The sequence below is a fragment of the Neolamprologus multifasciatus genome, chromosome 2 (genome assembly GCF_963576455.1).
Source record: "Neolamprologus multifasciatus chromosome 2, fNeoMul1.2, whole genome shotgun sequence".
NCBI lineage: Eukaryota > Metazoa > Chordata > Actinopteri > Cichliformes > Cichlidae > Neolamprologus > Neolamprologus multifasciatus.
The window spans coordinates 6,741,897-6,764,768 of NC_140440.1; the positions used below are offsets into that span (position 1 = coordinate 6,741,897).

The 22,872-nt window shown below is 43.2% G+C and overlaps 1 protein-coding gene across 2 annotated transcripts in view; it reads left to right on the forward strand.

The window, feature by feature from the left end:
• The first annotated feature begins 567 nt into the window (after positions 1-567).
• Positions 568-22,872, forward strand: part of abca1b (ATP-binding cassette, sub-family A (ABC1), member 1B) — a 44,269-nt gene continuing 21,964 nt past the window's right edge. For both annotated transcript variants that reach the window (XM_085173194.1, XM_085173203.1), the window contains exons 1-7: positions 568-694; positions 4,660-4,778; positions 5,839-5,932; positions 13,588-13,729; positions 15,265-15,383; positions 21,105-21,226; positions 21,829-22,032. In XM_085173194.1, the coding sequence (XP_085029320.1) occupies positions 628-694; positions 4,660-4,778; positions 5,839-5,932; positions 13,588-13,729; positions 15,265-15,383; positions 21,105-21,226; positions 21,829-22,032 (867 nt within the window). In that variant the 5' untranslated portion in view covers positions 568-627. The remainder of the gene's footprint in view (positions 695-4,659; positions 4,779-5,838; positions 5,933-13,587; positions 13,730-15,264; positions 15,384-21,104; positions 21,227-21,828; positions 22,033-22,872) is intronic.

Below are 22,872 nucleotides of genomic sequence, written 5' to 3' on the forward strand. Positions count from 1 at the left end.
ACAGATACTGAAGGACCCGTCCCATCCTGGCAACAAACTGTTCCAACTTCAGCAATCCGGTAGTAGGTTCCGCATCATCCGGGCAAGAACAGAGAGACTCAAGAGGAGCTTCTATCCCCAAGCCCCCCCCCCCCCCCCCCCCCACACACACACACACACACGCCCTCTAACATCATCCATCCATCATCCAGAGAGTCCTGACTGAGACAGGACTCTCTTCTAGACACTCTAAACCCACCGGCACAATGTACATTTCGAATTCCTTTCATTTTAAATGTTGTCTATTTTGTAAAATGTTCAGATTGTCTATTCTTATTTAATTCACTTAATGTACAGAATTCACCTGCTTGCTACATGCTGCTGCTGCACATTCACTTAATGAATATATTATATATAATGTTCTTACTCCCCCCTTTTGCACAAGTCGAGGAATGTGTCAGGTTTCATTTCACTGTGTGTTATACTTGTGTGACGAATAAAGAACCTTGAACCTTGAACATTCTTGTAGTTCATTTCCTCCATGGCGGTCGGGTTTTATTTTGAAGGTGCTAGGCGGAAGTGTGTTGTGACTATTGAGGCTTTACTCCGGTGAGTTTTGTCCGGCGGCTGCTGCTCTATGAGGGGCAGATGCTGCTGAGTGAAGGCAGAGGAGACAGTGAGTCCCGGACCGAGCAACTGACTGCTAGCCACACAGGTGAGATCACTCCGCTTCTCTCCTCCTCTTTCATGTTCTCCCCTCTGCTTCTGCTCTTTAATCCGGTTTAACTGCGGTACAGCGGGAACACAGGACTCGGTTTAAACGCGTCACCTGTTTTTTTCTCAGGGGGAAACGGAAAAGTTCGCTTTAGGTTCTCGGACTGAATAAAAAGCATAGAAGAGGCTCCAAAATACTCAAAAGAACAAAAAGTGAGACAGTAAAGAGGAGGAGGAGATCGGGGTGTGAACCCGGTTTACGTCAAACCTTTAAACTCTTTTAAAAAACAGAATAACCTCTTGCTTTCGAAAATCCGGGGGTTATTTGGATTTTTAAGAAAGTTTTAAAGCGAGTATAGAAGCAGAATGTGCAGTTTGTGTTCGTACCGCTGGGGACGCTGCAGCAGCCCGTAGTTGAGGTTTTATGAATCAAACTCCTAAAGCGGCATCGAACTGCAGATCAAAGCTTCTGACATGTTTTATCTGCCCGGAAATGTTTAAGTCAGTGTGTGTGAAATTTTCATATTTACTCACCTTTTTTTAAGCCACACAGCCTCCTTCAGAGTCCCAGGGGAGTAAAATCCAGACCTGATGAGCTGAAACCAGCAGCAGAATCTGCTTTTAGAAAGTCTCTGAAGACAAGCTCAGTTTTTATGTGTTGTAGATGATGCCAAGTCAGGCTGCATTATTGTCATATTTCCTCAGTGTGTGTGTGTGTGTGTGTGTGTGTGTCACGCTGTCTGTTAGAACCCACAGACATTAAATCCTCAGTCTGGGAGTGTTATCACTGATGATTGGATTCTAATCATTTACCTTAATCACTAACTGCATTGATTCGTTCAGACTTTGACGATGACAGTGTGGCGTTTTAGAGATGAAATGTGGAGTTGCAGATTTACCTGATCGAGCTTTATCGATAAAGTTTTCTATAGATGAAGCAGCTGTTGTGCCGTAGGCCGTTTCTGACCTTCTGATTTAATCATGGGCACACCACAAGAAACAAGTGTGTGTGTATGTTTGTGTGTGTTAGAGGCGGAGCTGGAGCTCATTGATCACTGTGAGTAAAGGTGTTTGTGTCTCCATGTGGTCTCCTTCCTTTTTGCCCAATCACACTGATCAGTCAGGCCAGTGCTGATTAAACTCTCCACTGCTGTTTAAACTACTTTCAGATCAGTGAAAACTTTATTTAAAACCACGGGTGGCTCAGACTATTCTCGACTTTGCTCAAAGATTAAGGCAGATTAGTTGTAACTTTCAAAACTAAAGACTACGCCTAGGTAACGCTAAGTCTTATTTCAGAGACGTGCCTGAGGAGCTGCCCCGATGGCAAAGGACGGAAGAAACTTAAACAACACCGCTGATAATTTGCACGGCACAAAAGAAAGAGAAGAAATCGAGCTCAGCAGTTTAGATTAAAGACGTGATCCTAACATACAGGTGATAGGCATGAATATAAATGCCAGCGGTGATAGGAGCGGTGCATTTCAGGTGCAGACCAGGCTCTGACAGCCCTGCTGTGGATGGTCGGTCTAATGAAATGAATGAATTTAGTCATCTATCTGAAGTCTGAGAAGATCAGTTCCAGCTTAAACACTCAGCACTCATCACTTCTTAAGCATGCACTGCAACTCTCCACATGTGTTTGCTCAGATCAGATTAATCATCCCTGAAAGCTGCAGCTCCCAGTTGACGTCCAGCTGATCCCTGCGGTGATGCAGCAGGTAGATGTCCAGAGAGCGTACATCGATTCCTTTTAGACTCCATCTTTAGTGCCTGCTTTGTGATGAGACAAGACGCAACGAAAAACTCCCTTTTCAGGCTTGAGTAGGGGCATCCATCTGCTGCGACCGGTTGGCGGTGAGGGGAGGAAGACAGGATAAAGACACACTAGAGCCAGAGGTGAATAATAACTAAAATTCCTTCAAAAGGATCTTCCTCGAAATATAATTCAAATAAAAAAATTAAAAGATGAAGAAAAGTCTTTGTCGGGGTTGCTGCTATACACAGGGATGGATTCTGGGCATTTTTGACTGTAAGGGTTATTACCCATTAAAACAGACTGTGAGAGTCACCTAGACCCTAATTCTTGGTCCCCTTCTTAGGGTCCTGTTCTGTTACCATGTCCTGAATCTCATTAACACCACGAGTAACACCTGAGCTGCCTAAACCCGGCGACAGGACGCATGACGACCTCTCACACCACCCAGACTTTAAACCTGAGATCTGCAGGTTAAAGAGCGACACCTGTGGCTCACTCTCAGGTTATTGTAGCGCACGTGTAAAACCAGCTCGCTTTCTTATTTTCTTATCAAGTTTTACTGTTTCTGCATCCGAGAGTCTGCAGGGTGACGTGAAGTTTGTTATCAGACGGTGAGGGTGGGGCTCGGCGTGGACATCCATAGGCTCTGCAGCTCTCGGTGTCCACACCAGTATATGGGAGGTGAATGATTAAAATCAATACAAAATAAAATACAGAACTAGAGAGCATTGCATCTGCGTGTTGCCTTACATTGTGTGTGTTCTGCTTTTTTGTAAAGAAAACCACCAGTAGCCCACGAGAAGTTCTCAGAAACAGGGGCTGACGTCACATGGGTGAATATTGCTGACTGGAGCTTTAGTTGACATCTCTTATTTATTGAAATGTCTGACCTTAAACACCGCATATCATATCTAAGTGCGTATTCATGCCGCAGTAAAGGAAGAGATAAAGCTTTTGTTTCAAGCTTTATGGTATAGATTTTTACGTGCACTTTGAGGCGTTTGAGTGCTTACACGCTGGATTTAAATCACAGGTGCTCAGATTGTTATTAGCGTGCAGGAGTGTTTTGTTTGGTTCAGACTTTCAGACCAATTGCAGTTACGGCAAAAAACCCACAAAGAGGAACAAAATCACTTTGCATGTGTTTGAAGATGCAGAAACGTATTTATTTGCAGCTTCTCGGTATTAGACCTTCCTTAAGTTCTCTACCTTTTCTGCTAATTAGTGTGTGGGAGGCTGTTTGCAGATCCAGACCTGAAAAAAAGTCAAAATACGAGGAAGGGATCAAGTTTTTACTGAATGATGGTTTGATGTTATACAAAGTGGGATAAAGTAAAGTAAAGTAACGCCTACAGGCAGGCAACAAGATGGATGTGCTCTCTGTTTAATAAAGTCATAATAGAAGGCAGTAGTCATCACGGTTCAAAGTGAGACCCAGCCCATGTAGATGATGATGCCAGGGTGGAGGTATGCAAGGTGAAGTTGTTTTTGTGCCTTTGCGTGATTACAAACTCAAGCTAAAGCAAACCTGAGTGCATGAAACCAAAACGTGAACCTTAGTTTGGAGTTTGTGGTGTGAGAGACCCTCAGGTGTGTATTTTTAAATCCTGAACGTTGGATTCATAGCCAGAAGTGACCAAATCTGGATGAGAGGGTGGAGTAAACCCGGGAGGAAAACAAGAGAGCTGAGAGGGTAAAAAAGGAGATTTTCTTAGATTCACCTACGCTATAAATAATTCTGAGGAGATGAAATCCTGACTCCAGAAGGATACCTGGATCTGAAACGGGTTGCGATGTTCTCCTGAGATCATCCAGGAGACGCCCACAGTTCTGATTTCAGTTCGATGTGTTTGTAAAGATGTGACGGCAGATGTGCAGTTTGCTCCAAAGGTTCCTGGGTCAGGATTCAAATCACCTTAAAAAAAATACACATGTCAGGTCTCTGATTAAAATCCTCAGATAATTTAAAAATGTTTGATAAGATTTTAATTCGTGTTTTATTTGTGAAATATTTCCTGTTTTATTTCCAAATGCTCTCGCTAAGAATGAAGAGGGAACCCTGTGAGGATGACTCTGATGGGAAACACTGGGACAGTTGCTGACTGTGTTTCAGCTGATAACTTGGACTGAGATCAGCAGCTTCAGTATCTGATGTGACCTTTGACCCCTGCACCTTTGAGCTCAGTGTTGTGTGTGCTTTAATGCAGAGCGAGCAGCAGCTGACGATCATTCAGGCGGAGCAGCGACGGCGGCAGCAGGAATGTCTGTCACTACACAGCTGCGTCTGCTGCTGTGGAAGAACTTCACCTACAGACGACGACAGACGGTCAGTCACACGCACACACACACACACACATATCAGGGCTTAGCCTGTCAACTTTTACATCACTTTTCATTCATCAGGGTGTCATTTGGTCCATAAAAAGTCTTTTTAAAGGTTTTTTTTTCAGTTTCCGCATTATTCAGTCAATCACTTGGTCCATAAATAACCTTTGAGGACCTTTAGACCCTTAAAATCTTAAATGTTGGACTGAACGAAAAATATTGCTGGACAAAACAGTCGATTAGGCTGCTTTTATGAGCCTTTACCTTCCTGTCCTTAAAGAAACTGCACCTTCTTCTGCTCTGACATGTTGGATTTATTAATCAGTCATGCGGTTCCTGAAACAGCCAATATCTTTAGCTGAAGGAAAAAGTGTTTGTGGGATTTTTACAGATGGTTACAGAAGAAAAGTCTAAAAATGTGGAATAAATGCTATGTTGTTTGAATATGTTATCAGTGTGTGCCTGTCCTTGGAGAAAGAACTACTTGTATAGCAATTTAGATTAAATGTTATTTAGCTGATCAGATTCTGGATAAATCAATCGCTTGATTGTTTGATAACATATCTGATAACAGAAACATTTTTTTAATGATGCTCTTATGCAAAGCATCATGTGAGGAGCTGGAAATAAAAATAATTACTTTTATTTTCTACATTTTTATGTTTGCAAACTGAGATGAAGCTGACTTTAACTGGTTCAGTTTGTGTTACCTGGATAGATCCTCCTGTTTGACTTGTTTTACGTTTGACCACAGAAACAAAGCGGTCAGTGTGATGGGGGTTTAAGGTCACCTCTCTGGAGTTATGTGGGTTTTTTTTGGGGGGGGGGGGGGGGGGGGATTTTCACTCGACCCTGATCAGTAACCTGGTTTGGGCTCCGTGCTCTGCTGCTGATCGATCAGTGACTTTTCATTAATTATGAATAACTTCTGATAATAAACACATGAAGCTTAAAAGGAGCCACTCAGGAGGCTTTTAGACCGCACTCTTTTTGTGTTTCTCTAATGGTTTCCTGTTTCTAGCTGGATTACGTGTTAAAGTGTGTGTCTGTGTGTGTTTCAGCTCCAGCTCCTGGCAGAGATCGTCTGGCCCCTCTTCATCTTCTTCATCCTCATCTCTGTGCGGCTGAACTACCCTCCCTACGAGCAGCATGAGTGTGAGTTGAAAACCTTTATTTAAACGCTAATCAAACGGCGCTCTGGTTCAGAGCCTGAGCCGACCGATCCGTTGAGGCAATGGCTGCCCCAGTTTCACAAAGTTTCAAGTGATGAAGAGTGATGTCGGAGAGCATCCTCATCCAATCAGCCTGCAGCATCGTGTCTGTTTGATCTGGGAGACAAATCTTGGTGTGACGCGAAGTTTATGCTTGTCATGGTTGACCCAGCACACGGAGCTTTGGGCTAAAAATGATGATGTCATAAACATGGTGGTGACAACATCAGGCGGTGTTGTCACCACAACCACCGTATGTTGGACGTCATCTACGTTGACTTCGTTATTCAGCTACGAAAGTGATTTTCTTTGCACAAAAAATGAGCACAGCTTCTGCAAGAAACACTGTCAAACCAACTGGGGCGATCGTGGCTCAAGAGTTGGGAGTTCGCCTTGTAATCGGAAGGTTGCCGGTTCGAGCCCCGGCATGGAACCGGTCGTTGTGTCCTTGGGCAAGACAATTCACCTATTGCTTACTGGCGTCGGCCAGAAGGGCTGATGGCGCGATATGGCAGCCTCGCTTCTGTCAGTCTGTCAGTTGTAGCTATGGCTACAACTGTAGCTTGCTTCCACCAGTGTGTGAATGGGTGGATGACTGGGTGTGTAAAGCGCTTTGGGGTCCCTAGGGGGGACTAGTAAAAGCGCTATACAGGCCATTTACCATTTACCAAACCAAAACAGAACTGGACCAGCACCAGTCAGGTGGAGCCAATACGCGCTGGAGGTGAGAGACATGAACACAAAGGTTCAAATCTAGAACGTTCCTGCTGTGAGGTGCACCACCATTATATAAATAACACAATATAATATATAAGTGTAACAGGGGTTGGGTTGTGCTGATTTTATCAATGAATGCACGTTTCTGTTTTCCCATTAATGTGCAGATAAGTCACACACAGACTTGTGTGTTCTTGCCCAAAGCTCTGCCCTCTTTGAAATGAATGATGAAAAAACCCAGAGCCAGGCTGATGTTCAGCTGACTGCTGTTGACTATTATCTGAATTAAAGCTAAATCTATATCCTTTTTAAAAAGATGATGTATATTTTAAAAACAAAGTCGCAGGTGTGTTTCTGACCCCAGCATCATCATGGAGGGGGGATAGAGCTACCTTAATTTGTGCACCCTGACCCCGTCTCCTCCCCCGGCGTGGCAGTGAGGGTGTCAGTTATTGGTGGTCACACAGGGGGCGATCAGGCTGTAGGCCTGATCAGCCTAGTCCAGCTGGAGTCCTGTTTTCAGGTGTTCCTGGAGGGTCCAGGGGCGGCCAGATGCGTGCTGGAATATCTTATGCTGGTTATCATCTCTCTTCAGACCCTTGCACCTTTAGGAACATCTGATACCAGTTTCACACTGATTGATTTCTCATTACCCGAGGTTATTGATTGACAGTGGTCCTGGAAGCAGGAGGAAGTGCAGTATTGCTTACTGCTGCAGGATTTCAAATTAAAGCTCCATGTGCTAAATGAATCTCCCCGTGTTGTTTATCACGAGGAGCTTGTTTTTTATTGCTCTTTATCGCTCATTATCAGACGTCGTGAAGGTCACAGTGATCCATCAACAATCTAAAAGTTCTGATAGGAGTGCTAAACTGCACGAAAGGGTTAAACCTCACTTCAGCGTCTTCTTTTTCCGTCTCAGCGCAGACCTCGATGTTGCATAAATAAATCAGCTGTTTGAAACCAGATGTTTTGAACATCTTCCCAAGCCTGAAAGGAAATATGACGAAGGACGTGGAGAAGTTGGAGAGAAGATGCTGACTCAGACAGGAAGTTATGGTGATCTCACAGAGAGAGAAAGCAGGAAAACATTTTTCAGGTTACTTCCACATGGAAAGGATCTCAAGTTTGAATCAAAGGTGTTCGAATCTGGACTGAACTGCAGATGGAAATTGATCTTTTTTAAGTTTTCTGTTATGTGTAGATTCAACACTGGTTCATCTCTTGAGTTTGGTGAATTTTTATGTTTGAGGGATTCATTTGTTAACGCTAAGTGGTTAAAAATGGTCAGGTATAAGAACTGGACTGAAAATGAGTGAAAAAGCAGCAAATGTCCAGAGAAAAACTGGATTTTGCTCCTTGAAAGCAAAATATGAAGACGTGAAGCGATGACTCAGTAGCGAAGGTCCACTTTAAACCTATAGCGAATGGTTGTGTGATGTGAGGCCTTTTCGCCCGGCGAGCGCTGTGAAAATGAAGAAAAACTGAACATCTGCTGGTAACTCCATTTATTAGTCACATGTCAGCAACTTAATTATGTTTCCACCCATCTGTTTGTTCATTTACTTTGAGCATTGACTGACACGTCCGCTCAGCGAAAGCTGACGTCACCCGACCAACAGTCCAGACCTCAAAAACACAGACTTCACGATTGATCAGTTCACGTTCTTCCCATCAACTGATCGGTAAACTCTCCCGCAGCTGCAGACGATATTGTGCAGCCAACAGTCATATTTTAACCCGGATGAACCCTGTGAGATATAAAGTCACGATCTGGGACGACCCCAACCCCAAACCTGTTTTACAGCAGTTCTGGGAAAAAAAATAAAAAGACTTCCTGTCGTGTGTTTTCATGCCGAGACTTTGAAGGGGAAAAAAGTAATTTTTCTCATTTGTTGAGCAGTTCAGTTGAAAAACAAAGGAAGAACAGCCTAAAATTGCTTAAGAGAAATTAGTGGAATCAGTGGAAATATATCAGTGTTTTTCCACACTGCTGTCCTTAGAGACCTATTGTTATTCCACCCCCGTGAAATCTTTACCCTAAAGGCATTCAAGCAACTTGTCCTGATCAAGAAATGCTTTTAAGTGTTAACTTTTTACTATTAAATCTGGCATCACTGCACCGGGAATATCTGTGATTTTACTGGGAATTTGTCACAGTTAATAACAGCAATTTGCTGTAATTGACTCTTCAGCCGTCTTTTCATCTCGCTCTGTTGAAGCTCAGGAAACCCTTCCTTAAAACGACGCAGTTAAACTTTTAAAGTGTAACACATGTCGGCATAAACCGACTCAAATAGGGTGTAAAATGCCAAAGTTTAAAATGACTGAGGGAATCTTGACATAATCCAGTGTCAGCGGCTGAAAATGAAGAATCAGAAGCTTCAGGCTATACTTTTTTACTGGATGAATGAAACCTGCCTGACAGGAAAGGAAATGCTTTCATTCCTCACTGATTATCTCAGAGGAGGAGCGCCTCTCTGCCTCACTCGGGCCAAACGTCAACATCAGGAGATGAAGACGGAGCAGGAAGCTGCTCATCTTCCTCTTTCCCCGTGAAAGCAGAAGCTCTGGGCACTTGAAGTACTTTCACTTCTCGTGCTGTATGAGAATAGTTGTGCAGTGATTCACGCAGCATGTGAGCTGCAGGGACGTGTTGAAACTCGCCACGCTGGATCAGAGACGAGCTGGAGCCCGCTCGATCCTTTAATATCCAGTTTTACACACCAGCATAGCTTTGAACATGTTCATGGAGACGAATTTATAATGGTTAATCCCTCTGCGTGGGCTCTTTGGGTCAACACCGCGTCCTAAACGTGCAGTACAAATTAATGTGACTTGACGTGACACGACAGCTCCGCTGCACACAGTTCATCATTTGCTCTGTGGAAACTTTTCTGTTTGTTTTTGTGGCAGATATTCAGAGCTGCTGAGCTGCTTTCAGCTGTAGATCCCACTTTTCTTTCAGGTGATTGTCCAGCATGGCCATCATCAGAAGTATAATGGATGTGATTGAGTCAACAGGATAAAATTACTTTTTAAGATTAATTTCTAAAGAGAATGTGGCTGTTGACATCACCTTTAACGAGTCTGAATCAGTCATGTGAGGGCAGTCTCCTTCATCTGTGGCTTTTTTTTAAAGGTTTTTCCACATTATTCACTTCAGTTGACTCTGTTTACAGCATCTAAAAAAAGTTTAGATGCTGTTTAAAATTTAAAGAGTAAAACCAAAGTGTGGATGTTTCATCCTAAAGCAACTCGTCAAGTGTTGAAATTTGATTGTCTTTTTAAAAATATCAGCTCTTTCTCAAATTCAGTTGTTAACACGCTTGAGTGAAGTTGTTACGGGAGAACGTTTCCCACTGAGGTGCATCACATCTGTACGCCAGCGTGTTACTCCAAAACCTCTGACCTTTCAGGGGTGTACTTGAATGCATCGCCAAGTCTCACAGGTAGGGATGGGTACCGGTGTCCGGTGCCATGATGGCACCGGTTCTGACATAAACGGTAGTAACCAGACCGAAAAGCAGCGCACATTTCGGTGCTTTATTTCGGTGCTTTTTTTTCCTGAGCTGTGATACACTTTAGATTCTAGCCAATCATTTTACGTTTCCGAGGATAGTAGGCGGGGCCAGGTGCGTACGTTCTTTTAGAGCAGAGCTACAGATTAAAATGCCCAAGACGAAGCGGTCAAAAGTCTGGCTGTACTTCACAGCAAAATATGCAAACTCAGCAGCCTGCAACAAGTGCTTTAAGCTGATACTGTGACACTGTCAAAGGAGGTAACACCTCAAATCCGATGAAACACCTGGCGACATAGCGGTTTTTTTTAAAGCCGAGAAATGCGCCGTATTTGATAGCTTGCTGCGAGACCTCACACCGAGCACATCTACTGCGCGTGTGGTGCCTGTTATCGGACCCGGAGCCCTGCTAGTGTAGCAGAAATGATGACGGATATTTATGGCAGCAGCAGCCGTTCTTCTCTGCGTGAGTAGCTTAATGTTGTTCGTGTGTAATTTACGTTGAGTAGGCTAACCACGTTATTACATTAATGCATGTAAGGTGAACTAGCAAACATCATCATAGCTACATGCGGCTGTCTTCTTGTTTGATGGCAGATACTCCCTTCACCCTGGCCAAAAAGGCTAAAATGACCAAAGAAAAAGTGGAAAACAGTTAAACATGAGAGGTTTTTGGACAAAGTTTGTGTTTTTTCCATTGTTTAAGCACTGCTTCCAGCCAAGAGTGATACCATATATGCCCCATAGCTGCAGAAAAGGCTGACATTGTTATCTTTTTACAAAAAACAGCTGAACATGAGAGGTTTTTGGACCAATTTTGTGTTTTCCATTCTTTAAGCACCGGTTTGAGCACCGTTTAAGCACCGGCACCGTTTCAAAAGTACCGGTTTGGCACCGGTATCAGATAAAACCTAAACGATACCCATCCCTACTCACAGGTGATGTAAGAGTTAAGGCGTTGTTGAAAAACTCACCTGCTGCACAGTGACCAGATAAAGAAGCGCTTTGGGAAGAAAATACTTCAACTGTGCTCCTGAGCAAATAAGATAGATAAGATACCTTTATTAGTCCCACGAGTGGGAAATTTCATGTTAAGGCTGCCGACCTATTGCACGCAATAGCGGTGCCATCTTACCCCCCTACCATACATACATTACACAAAAACATCACATGGGGAAGACAGGTCAGAGAGGTATAACAATGGAAAATGCACCACATGAGGAAAGATAAGGAGAAAAAAATAACTCCCCCCAGACTGAGCTCCAATAGGGAGATCAGTTTGAGAACAGAAAAAAACACCTTTGCACATAGCACATGAAAAAACTCTTAATACACCAAAGAAACACATGACAAGCAACAGGGGTGGGTAAAGGGTGAGAGACAGCCAGTGTAGACAGTACATCCGGCCTGCAGCATAAGCGCTGGTCTCCTTGATCCACCGTCGGCATCGGAAGAGAATAAGCGTCGAAGGCATTTGGAGGGGGGATGAGTGTACATCTGCATGTGTGTGTATATATATATATATATATGTACGTGTGTGTGTATATATGTCCAAATGAGTTTATTTTACCAACTTCCAGCAAACTCTGAACACCTCAGGGGCCATGATAAGTGAAATTACTAAATAAAGCAGCCAGCTGACTGAGGTGTAACCACGCTGGAATATAACTGCAAAGAAAACAACATGATGATGTGGATGGTGTGACGCAGTTATCACAGCAGAGTCAGGCCACAGCGCGTAGATCCACATGTTTGAGTTGGCAGCACGAAACAGAAGTTCTGTTTCATAATAAGGCACAGACAAGAGAGACTCCACCTGCTGCTGGGACAGGTGGAGGACTGAAGGATATCCCTTTAGTCTGTCTGTGCCTAGACTAGTGCCATCTTTAGAGTATAACTATTTTCATTACAGTGTGTAAAAGGCTGTTTATGGCTATGATTCAGACGTCACTGATAGCGAGCTAGCGTAGGTTACCAACCATAACACCCACATAACCTCAGCTTTCTTTCTTCCTCTAATTTTTTCTTTTTCAGCCCCAGTGGGAAAAATCTTAATCTGACCTGTCTGTGTGTATGAACATGACTTCTCTGTCACGGGCAGCAGACATGATGAAACCAGTAGTGATAAGTTTATTAAAATATTTGCCTAAACCTGCATGTTTATGTTTACCTGCCTGTTTTTGAGGATTGTTGGCAGACCGCTGCATATGGACCTGCTTACGATGTAAATCTGAACCTGGCAAACACCAGGAGGGAGGTCCGAGCGGGTGGAGCTTTTGCTCGAGCTATTAATTGATTAAGCAGCACACAGTTCATCATTTGTTCTGTGGCACTTGTGGCTCAAGAGTTGGGAGTTCGCCTTGTAATTGAAAGGTTGCCGGTTTGAGCCCTGGCTTGGACAGTCTCGGTCGTTGTGTCTTTGGGCAAGACACTTCACACTGGTGGTGGTCAGAGGGCCCGGTGGTGCCAGTGTCCGGCAGTCTCGCCTCTGTCAGTGCGCCCCAATGTAGCTTGCCATCACCAGTGTGTGAATGTGTGTGTGGGTGACTGGATGTGTAAAGTGTTTTGGGGTCCTTAGGGACTAGTAAAGCGCTATACAAATACAGGCCATTTATTAACATGTTTTATGATCATTATCAGTTCACAGATTTAAGCTGCAGTGTGTCTTTTACACCCAGTTTAACAAGTCAAGCTCTGGTGTTTTGGTCTGGAGCCTGTGGGAGTTTTTCACCCCTGAGCTCATCCTGAAGCTGTTGTTCCACCTGTGTGGCCCTCACTCTGCTGTCGAGTGAAGTGAATCTGCGCCTCTCGTTTATCTTATCTGTGTTTTGATTAAAAAGAGGCCAGTTGGCAGTCTTAAAGGTTCCCTGATATCAGCGCCTTCTCTGCGCGTACAGCTGACACGGTGAAGCTAAATGAGAGAAAGGGGTAAAGGTCTTTGCTCTCAAAGTGAACCCGCTCGTGCCTCTGCCCTCGGCTTCAACCTGCAGCGGGTGCCGCTGATGCTCGACTGCGGGCGACAATAAACCAATTGCAGCTTATCTGACACCTCTGAGTCCAGGTGAACGTGGGAACACTTTGTTCCATCAGACCAGGAAGATAAAGAACATCTTTCAGATTAAATCTGACCGCAGCACACAGGCAAAACCACATCTATGGCTTTAAAACCTGCATATCTTACATTGGGAAACACAGGGGCTTTATTCTCTTCATGTTACAGTGCAGAGGTGAGTTGGAGGGCGCCTAAAAATGTGCACTGTATCTCCCGTGAGCCTGTTTGGAGCTGGTCACAGCTTTCCTGTCACTTTTACAAGATCTTCCGACTTTCTTTTGACTTCCTGTTTTCATTTCCTGTCTGCAGGTCATTTTCCAAACAAGGCGATGCCGTCAGCTGGCACGCTGCCCTGGCTTCAGGGAATCCTCTGCAACGCCAACAACCCCTGCTTCAGACATCCGACACCGGGCGAGTCTCCGGGCATCGTCGGCAACTTCAACGACTCAATGTGAGTGGCCAAAAAAGAGGCTTTTATTCTGAAAACTTCTCATCTTTATTAAACTGCTAAAGCGTGCTTGAGGTTTCATCTTTTACTAATCAGCAGACATTTTTAAGTAAAATGAATTTTATTCTGATAGTACGTCACATTCTTTCATTTCTTGTTATTTACATTTACATATAGAGTGAAATCTCAGCTCAGTTCTTACATAAATGCCGTCTGTAGAGCTGAAACAGGCTGTCTGTGACTTTATTTCTGAAACTTTATTGATACACTTTAACTTTCCTCCTCTCACACATTAACAGACAAAACTGAATTTTAAGATTTCAGCTGCTTTTACCTCTAACCAACACCGGCAGGTCATCTGCTCTCAGTGTTTGTGTATAAGCTGGCGCTTCAGCTGTTTTCATGGCCTAAACCCAAATTCAGTAAGGATTCATCATGACTGATTACATCACACACGTCAGCCGATTTTGTGGTCGCTTTTTTCGCTATTAGTTTACACTCGGGAGCTGCTCGTTAAGCGGTACTGGAACAGTGACCTTCAAAGTAAAAGCTGCGGCCTTTTGAAATGTGTTGGGTTCAGCAATAAGGAGTCGCTTTTACTATGAAGGCGAACATTGTTTTTTTTCTGGTTTGTGTCGTATGTTATTGACTTTCACCACCACTCTGTGGTTAGCGGGCGAGCGTTTGCAGACTAACCGGCATCTTTCATCCAACCTGTGGTGTACCGTGGGAATCTGCTGGTGACCAGATTGATCATAAAGAGGTTTCTGGTGCAACATCTTCTTTGTGAGCCAATATCACCCAGAGGTCGCTGGAGGTTCACAGGCTGGTCTCTAGGCCTGTGTGACTGAGGCCTCAAATTTTATTGGTTGCTTATCAAATTCCTGCTACTTTTTCATTCTCCTAAGGAGCCAGAAGCTCAATAACTCTCAGATGTTGTGACACATAAACATCAACTACTTTTAAGACTTAAAGCTACGATATAAATTACTTATCTGAGCTTTTTCACTTTAATACTTTATGTTCCTTTACTTGTTTTAAAGTGACACTTAAACTTCCTGTAGAGTTTAATTTTGAACCTTTTTCCACTGTTTCACTTCACATATTTTAAATGGCACCATCTGCTGACACCTTCCTCCCGTTTCTGTCTGCAGACAGTCAGTGTAAGAAGGTTAGCTTTTGAACCTGTGGGCTGAAGTAGTATCCTTAGATATCTACTACTTTTATCTAGAACCTACTTTTGGCTGATCCCTCATTCAGAAGGTGGTCACTTCAGCAGCAGATTGGATCTGTGATCAAACCGGGGGATCTTTTACTTGTTAGGCGAATGTAAACCTTAAACTCTGGAGTTTAGTTAGTCACTGCTTCCATACAAACTAACACTTTAACTGTTTTGAATGTCAACAGAAATGTGTCATTTTAACCTGTTTGTTGTTTTCACTGTAAGCTGGCATGTGCCGGGTCTTTCCCTCTGTGTTTGTATGCATGCTAAGAGCTCCTTTGTGGCTCACGTTTGATGTTTTACTTTTATTTTGCAGAATTTCTCGCCTTTTCTCGGACGCCAAGAAGATCCTCCTGTACAGTCAGAATGATAAAAACCTCGAAGGCTTCAAGGAGCTGGCTCAAGCCCTGCAGGTGCTGCAGTCCAGCCGCTCAGGTAGGACACGCAAAACGCAACCCTCACTGTGTGGGGATGAGCTCAGATCAGGGTTAGCGATGCAGTTTGACTTTGTTTGATTTCGCTAATCTGAGCATCAGTGTGGGTTGGAGTGATAGCAGACATATCAGCCTTACGGCTGATATGCACGTCATCACAAAATAAGAAATACACTGTAGATAAAAACTCAAAGCGTGTTTAAATGGTGAAAGTTCCAGCTATGAGGTGTATTTATACACATGTTCTTGTTTTAATCTTAACAACCGGCACACGGCAACAAAGATTTTTAAAAAAGGAGCTTTTGGATAAGAAAAGTAAAATCTTAATGTGTGAACATGACTATAGTAATAATATTCATTATTATTATTTTAAAACTGTATAACAGAACAAATGCAGAATTTAAAAGAAGTAGAACATTTTCTTTTAACATCCAGCCGGTGCCTAAATGTGAAGGTTTTATCGCCATTCCTTTAACAGAGGAACCTAAAGGCCAAAATGTATGCACTTATTTTGAAAAGTAATGTTGTAAAAAAACAGCAGAACCCTAAAACTGGTCACCTGGGCCCTGATTGGTGTTAAGAAGTTAAACTGACTGAGACTTCGGGCCAGATGAGAGCCTCGGAAACCAGCCACATAACACCCATCTTCCATATTTCTGTGAGAACAGTTCCTCGTGCAAAACAAGGAAGCTGGAGGCAAAGGTTTAAACATTTCTTGTGCTGATTTTATGGCAGCTATAGGACTTGGTCTTTTCAGACTTTTAAGACGCACCTGTTGAATTCCTTAACCCCAGGTTACCATGTTAGAGGAGAAGATGGACTGAAGTTATCACCTAATGCTGGCTACATTGGTTAGCAAGCTTCACCTATAGACTGTACAGTAGGACACAAACAGTTAACACACAACTTGGACGCCGTATTCATACAATTAAGCTAACAGCAGCCATAATATTGGTCGGATAATTGTCTAAAAATTAAAAAACTGCTGGAGCCTCGAGTGGACGTTAGAGGAACTGCAGCTTTTGAAACTGGAGCCTTAGCTTTTATTTTTTAGCCCCAGAGGTTAATGTTTGGAGAGAATGCCTTGACTAATCCTACAGTTTAATTCATAAACCTGTGAGTCATGACTGTGGGCAGGCTCTTTTTTGAATGCCACCTTCGTCAATAAATCATCTCTGAGATCAACTCACTGAAGGAACCTAACAGCTAGCGAGTCTTTGCAGAGCCTCTCAAAGGTCAGCAGGTTTTTAGGCGTCCTCTCTCTGCCGCAGGAGTTTTCAGGCCCGCTGAACAAAAAGAATTTCTCTCTTTTGTGCGTTAATTTGCAGTTTTGGCTCTCTGTGGGGGGCGTTTGTTTTCTCTACCTGCACCGACCTGCCGGCTCTCTTGCTTCTCCTCCCTGTTGATTGAGCATCAGCACGTTTCTGCTCTTTATTCCCTCTAATCTGTTAATAAATGAAGCAGTTTTATTGGTCAGGTGGAGCGATGGTGTGATGAGGGGGCGGCATGACATGCCGCAGCAGGTTTACCTGCTTACCTTCCAGGTGAGCTCACCTGGTTAGAGGGCAGCAACCAGGATTCAGCAGTTCTCAGGAAACTTCATAGCCCGAGGCCTTAGAAACAGATTTGCGAAAATGCAAATGTTTCTCTGCAGCAAGCGACCTTTAACGGTTTGTTCAGCACCAATAAAACAGATTTTCATCTGACAGACAATTTTCATGTCAGTTTTAAATCTAAAGCAAGCATAGAAAGCTAATCAGTTAATTATCAAGCTTCAAATGAGCCAAGACCTCCAACTTTCACATCGAGGCGTTAAGACCGCACACTGAAACACACTGAAAGTTTTTCTTTTGTTTGTTTCTTTCTGGTGGTTTTTATAGTTTGTTTTGTCACTTTGTGTTGTTTTTGTTTGTCTGTGTTTGTGTCCTGGTTTTTGTCTCTTCATGTTTAATTCGTTATCTTTTTGTCTGTTTTTGTCTGTTTTCTAGTTGCTTTTTGTCTCTGTATGATATTTTGTTTCTTTGTATCCAGTTTTTGCCTCTTACTGTTTGATTTCTTCCTCTTTGTGTTTTTTGTCTTTGTTTTTGTGGTGTTTTTATTTGTCTGTGGTTGTTTTTTGCCTCGTTATGCTGGGTTTGTTGTTTTGTTTTGTTGTTTTTGGTCTTATGTTTTGGTTTGGTTTGTTTTGTATGACATGTTTTTTTTGTCTCTGGTTTATTTATTTGTAGTTTTTTTTTTTTTTTTGTCTTTTTGTGTCCTGTCTTTGTCTCGTGTTGGTTTTCTTCTCTTGATTTTTGGCTGTTTATGTTGTTTTTGGCTCTCTGTAGTTGGTTTTTGTCTCTGTGTTGGATTTTGTTTTTGTGGTTTTGTGTCTTATTGTTTTTTTTTTTCTTTTTATCTTGTTTTTGCCTCTTCATGTTTATGATTTGTGTCTGTTCGTGTTATTTTTTTCTATGGTTCTATGGGTTATTTATTTTCCACTTTGTGTCCTTTTTTTTATTTTTATGTGATTGTTTTTGTTTCTTTGTATTCAGTTGTTGCATCTTTCTATTAGATTGTTCCCTCTTTGTGTTTGATTTTTTCCACTTTTTGTTGTTTTCTCTCTGTTGTGGATTTTGTCTTTTGGTTGTCATCTGATCGCGAGCGGTCACTCCACACGCAGTTTTCTGATATTAGCACAACTCTCTTCTGACTCTGCTGAGGGGGGTAGAAGGGTGGCAGCAGGAGCCGATTCTGATTGGCTGGCCCTGTGGCCCCTCCCCTGCAGGTGGACTGACAGGGTCAGTGTGTATCGTGCATGTTCGTGACGCCCTGTCGTGTTGGGTTTTCTGCTGCTCGGCTCGGCGCCGTCCCGCAGAGCGTCACTGAGTTCAGATGTGTCCCTGCAGCTGTACAAACGTGCAATTCAGAGTGCCTTAATGGGGTCCACATCAGACCTGAACCTGGATTGGGTCACTGCAGGCATCTCACATAACCATTACTGTACAGTTTAGCAGCTGACTGTTAGTTCCTCTGTGGATTAAAACCCATCCGGCGAGCTTGAAGTCATGAAAGTGGAGGACTCTTTGAACATCTTTAGTTTCTGAAACACTATCAAAAAGTTCAAACATGATGAGCGGCAGACAAGAACCAGTTTTTTAATGTGGTACTGGAACGCGGTGGTGTGGCGGTTTAATGATGGCGAGTTGTGATTGAAGCAGACGGGCTTCTCTGCTGGAAACTGCTTCTCATTTGACCAATCACATCACTGCGAGCTGCTGATGTCAGACAGCTGGACCTGTCCTCTGACCCGTCACTAACCCGTCACAACGCTTTTTGTCCCCAAAGAGCCTCTATACCTCCGCTCATCTCAGCGCAGATGAACACCACATGATTGTCGCCTTCGAGCTGAAACAGGAAAATTAATCATCAATTGATTTATTAGAGACAGATCAGAGAACATATGATACTTCCTTGCTTTTACGGTGGTCCTGCCTGAACTTGATCTGTTCAGGGTTCCTCCTGCTCGAGCAGGAAGTGAAGCAAGTAGCTGATCTGGGCTGGCACTGAAATCAGATTGAGGCTGAGGAGTGACGGCTTCTGATTTTAAATAATTTCTTTCACAACAAAATCACTTAAATCATGAATATGATCTCTGTATTTTAGCTGAACATGCTGAAGTCTGCAAACATTGAATGAAAAGTGGAAAATTTAAACAGATAAATGGTAGATCGTCCAGGCTTACAGAAGCTTGTAAACCAAAAAGTTGTGCTACGTGACATAAGTGCAATGACAAAGTGCATTTAGTGAAAACAATAAGCTGTCACACAAAACTGGACTAAAAGAAAATGTAAAGAAAATTGTGTGGGCTGTCACAACCCAGCATACTCCTAGTGTCAGTCCCAAGCCCAGATAAGTGGGAGGTTTGCGTCAGGAAGGGCATCAGGCGTAAAATCTGTGGGAAAGCAGATGTGCAGATTCATCCATGGCGACCTCTGGGGAAAATAAGGAAGCAGCCGGAAGTACCTGTACTGTCCGGTCCAAATATGGTCGTTTGTGACAAACCTGTAATAAAATATGAATATAAAGAACCAACATGGCACGAGCCAAGCTACTAATGTTAAGTCACTTTGAGTGAGCTAAGGTAACAATTGTGTGACAGCACAATGGCTTTGTCCATGTTTTATAAAGTCTGTGAATAGAAGGGTAAAAATATTAATTGGATGTATGAAAATACAGATCACATCTTGGAAAATAAGAAGTGAAACAGGAAAATGCAGCAGAAGAGGGATAAAAAGCCTCAGTTTGATGCTCCTGCTGATAAACAGAGTGATGAAGGAGCCGATTAATAACGGTGACGTCGTTCTAATCTGGAGGATAAAAGCTTCTGAGGAAGCTTGATGATGCTTTTATTGAATTTTAGGGTTTCTGATGGAAGCTGGCTGATGGATCAGCAGCTGCATTTTACCAGTTAGAGCGTTTCTTCATGGATGTCCATAAAGCTGCAAATAAAACCAATCGATCGATACATTTCTGTGGTTTGCTGATGTTCAGCAGGCTGGAGGCAGGAGGACAGCAACACGGCAACGACTGTAATCTTGGATGATCCGTCATCTTAAATCTCCACGTTTTGAAAGAGTGAAGCAACACAGGCAGAGAAGCTTCACACGTTAGCGTCCTGTTTGTTTCAAATGAATGACAAGAGAAGCTCCTCTCAGCCTTCATTGCAGCTGCCTGTTCAAACCTGCAGAAGAAGAAGAAAGGACAGGGAGGGGTGGACATGTATGCGTGCGGGGGCTTCATGCAAAAGTGCATCCAGTTGCTGTGATGGAGCTGAGTGGAAAGTTTGAGCTGCAGGCGTGTGTGAGCATGCAGGTCGAACGAAGAGCAGCGATGACGTAGCAAAGACTGAACGTAAGGCCCACTTGCAGCCGCTCGGGTACGGACGTGTCCCCGACAAGCCCAAATATGGTCCGAACGCCTCCTCAGGCTGCAGTTATAGCATCTGTACCTTCACTAAATTGATTTCTATCTGACTTTCAGATTCAAACTGACATCAGATTAAAATAGAAAATCCAACCACAGTAAACGGACCATTAACAATCACTCCAGCCGTCCAAATCCAAACACATAAAACCTCTCAATCTCCCGGGATTATTCATAGTTCAAATATCTGTCAACAAAGGTTTCTATTGCTGTAGCAGTCGGCTCTGTTACCAACAGTCACACCTGTTTTTTTGTTTTTTTTTTCTTTATTTTAATCTCAGATCTGTGTTTTTGTGCAATTTAATTTATCTCATCGCAGTTTTTTGGGGTGTTTGAGGGATTTTGTTTTTCAGGGATTCCTCACAGTTTACTTACCAATGTCATAAGAACATAGAGGAAGGTCTCTGTTTAATGGCCTGATTGTTACCTGTTAGTCTTTCTCCTGCACCAATCACGAGTCAGTGGTGTGTCACCTGAGAAGCCTAAAAGCGTGAATGAAACCAATGTTTTATCAGCCTGTCTGGTTCTCAGCTTGGACGGATTTTAGTCAAACCAAAAGCAGAGATGTCATTTTAAAAATGTGCTGGGGGAACTGCTTCACCCCCTCCTCTGTAAAAAAAATTACACAATTGCTTTGTGGCCACAAATACGTTCACATTTAAAAGACAAAACCCTCTGATTTACTGGAGGAGGAGAAGGAGGAATCAGGTTTCTCTGACCTGCTCTGTTTTGTCTGTTTTTGTTTTTTCTCCCACAGGCTTCAAGTTGAAGCATTTCCTGCGAGACAATGAGACTCTGTCGAGTTTTCTGTTGAGGAACGCCTCCTTCCCCGAACACAGCGTCCAGCAGATCACGGAGGCCGACATAAACCTGCAGAAGGTGAGGAGGCATTCTGCACATGCTCAGTCTGACCCCTGTGAGCCCTACATGGATACGGGCAGCTGGAGGAATTTTACTCCGACTTTCATTCATGAGAAAACTAACAGTGTGGAGGAAAACCATCCACAGTATACGAGATAAAAACGTTGACAGATATCAGATGAAAGTCTGAAAATATATGTAAAATTAAAAAATATATATAAAATGCACAGAAACACAACACAGTATGGAGTAAAAGAAGAAGAAAGCGTCAGACTAAATAAAATAAATAAATTAAAAATATGCAATAAAAGCTGGAATATTGTGAACCGGTGTACAGAACACAAGAAAGAAAAATGCAAATATGAATTAAGTGGAGAGGTGGAATAACAGTAAGGAGGAAAAGTTCGTGAATGATTAAACACTTGAAATAGAATTTGCTGACTTGCAGAAAATCTGCAGAGTATATGGAATAAAACACTGAAATGTTGGAGTACATGTTACACAGTAAAACATGAAATAAACACAGTGATTGAAACTAATTTCAGAATATTAAAGTCAGACTATATGAAGCGAAACCTGAAGATAAAGAAATCCCTCTTTGGCCTCTGTTTCTGTCTCAGGTCCTCCTCGGGGGGTTCGGGGTCCACCTGAGGGACATGTGTCCCAGGAAGGGGGGCAAGCAGAGCCTGGAGGAATTTGTGACGATCTCGGACATACAGGTGTCAGCGATGGTTCAAGAAAAGATCTGCCAGGCTCCGTCCGCCTGGCTCAACCACGCCGAGGAGCACTTTCTGGACAACTTGGACTTCCTCAAACCCATCCGGGTAAATACGGCCCTGCTAATCCACTGATATGATTCATGTTTTGCTCATTAAAAGCAGGTTTTTCATCCTGAAACTTTTAGAAACTTTTTCTCCCAGTGTGAAACCACTTCCTGCAGCGTTTCAGCTTATCCTGTATGAACACATTTCAAATCTTGACTTGTCTTCTTTTCTGTTAAATACTTTCTCAGATATAAAGTTCCTTATAGATGTCAAACACTTGAACTGGCACACTGAGCACTTTTTAGCCCAGAGCTCTGCCTGCAGGTGTGTCTTTCAGGCTGCCTCTAACATACTTGAAATAACAAACTTGTCTGAGAACGTGAATTTTACACTGGAATAGTCCAAAGGCATTTTTTCCTTTCTTTCACCCCCCCCCTCTCCCCCCGCTCAGGTGACACACCAAAGGTGTGCTGGTGGCGTGTCCTCAGCATATTAAATGTGTGTGTGTGGGAGGAGGCGTGCCGCGGCCTGCCCCGGCTCTTTACAGTCTCAGTTTTCGTAGCCCGGAGACCAGTTTTATGCAGTCGTATGTCACAAGAGGCCTCAGCCTCTTTTGTGTGCAGAAATCTACGAGCGCTTCGAGTGACTGCGAAGCTGAAACCGTGCGAGTTTCCACAGCAGCACAGAACGAAATCCGTGAAAATCCAGCAGCCTCGTCTCAGAGAAGTCATAGGTGTTTGGCTAGTTATCAGTTCTAGGAATCTTAAACAGAGTGAACTAGACTTAAAAGCCAGATTTTAGGGGGAAATCCCCCACACATGCCCATTATTGCCGTGCATTTATCTCCAGTTATGACACAGCAACTTTTAAAACTTGATTGAAAATCAGACAAATGACAAC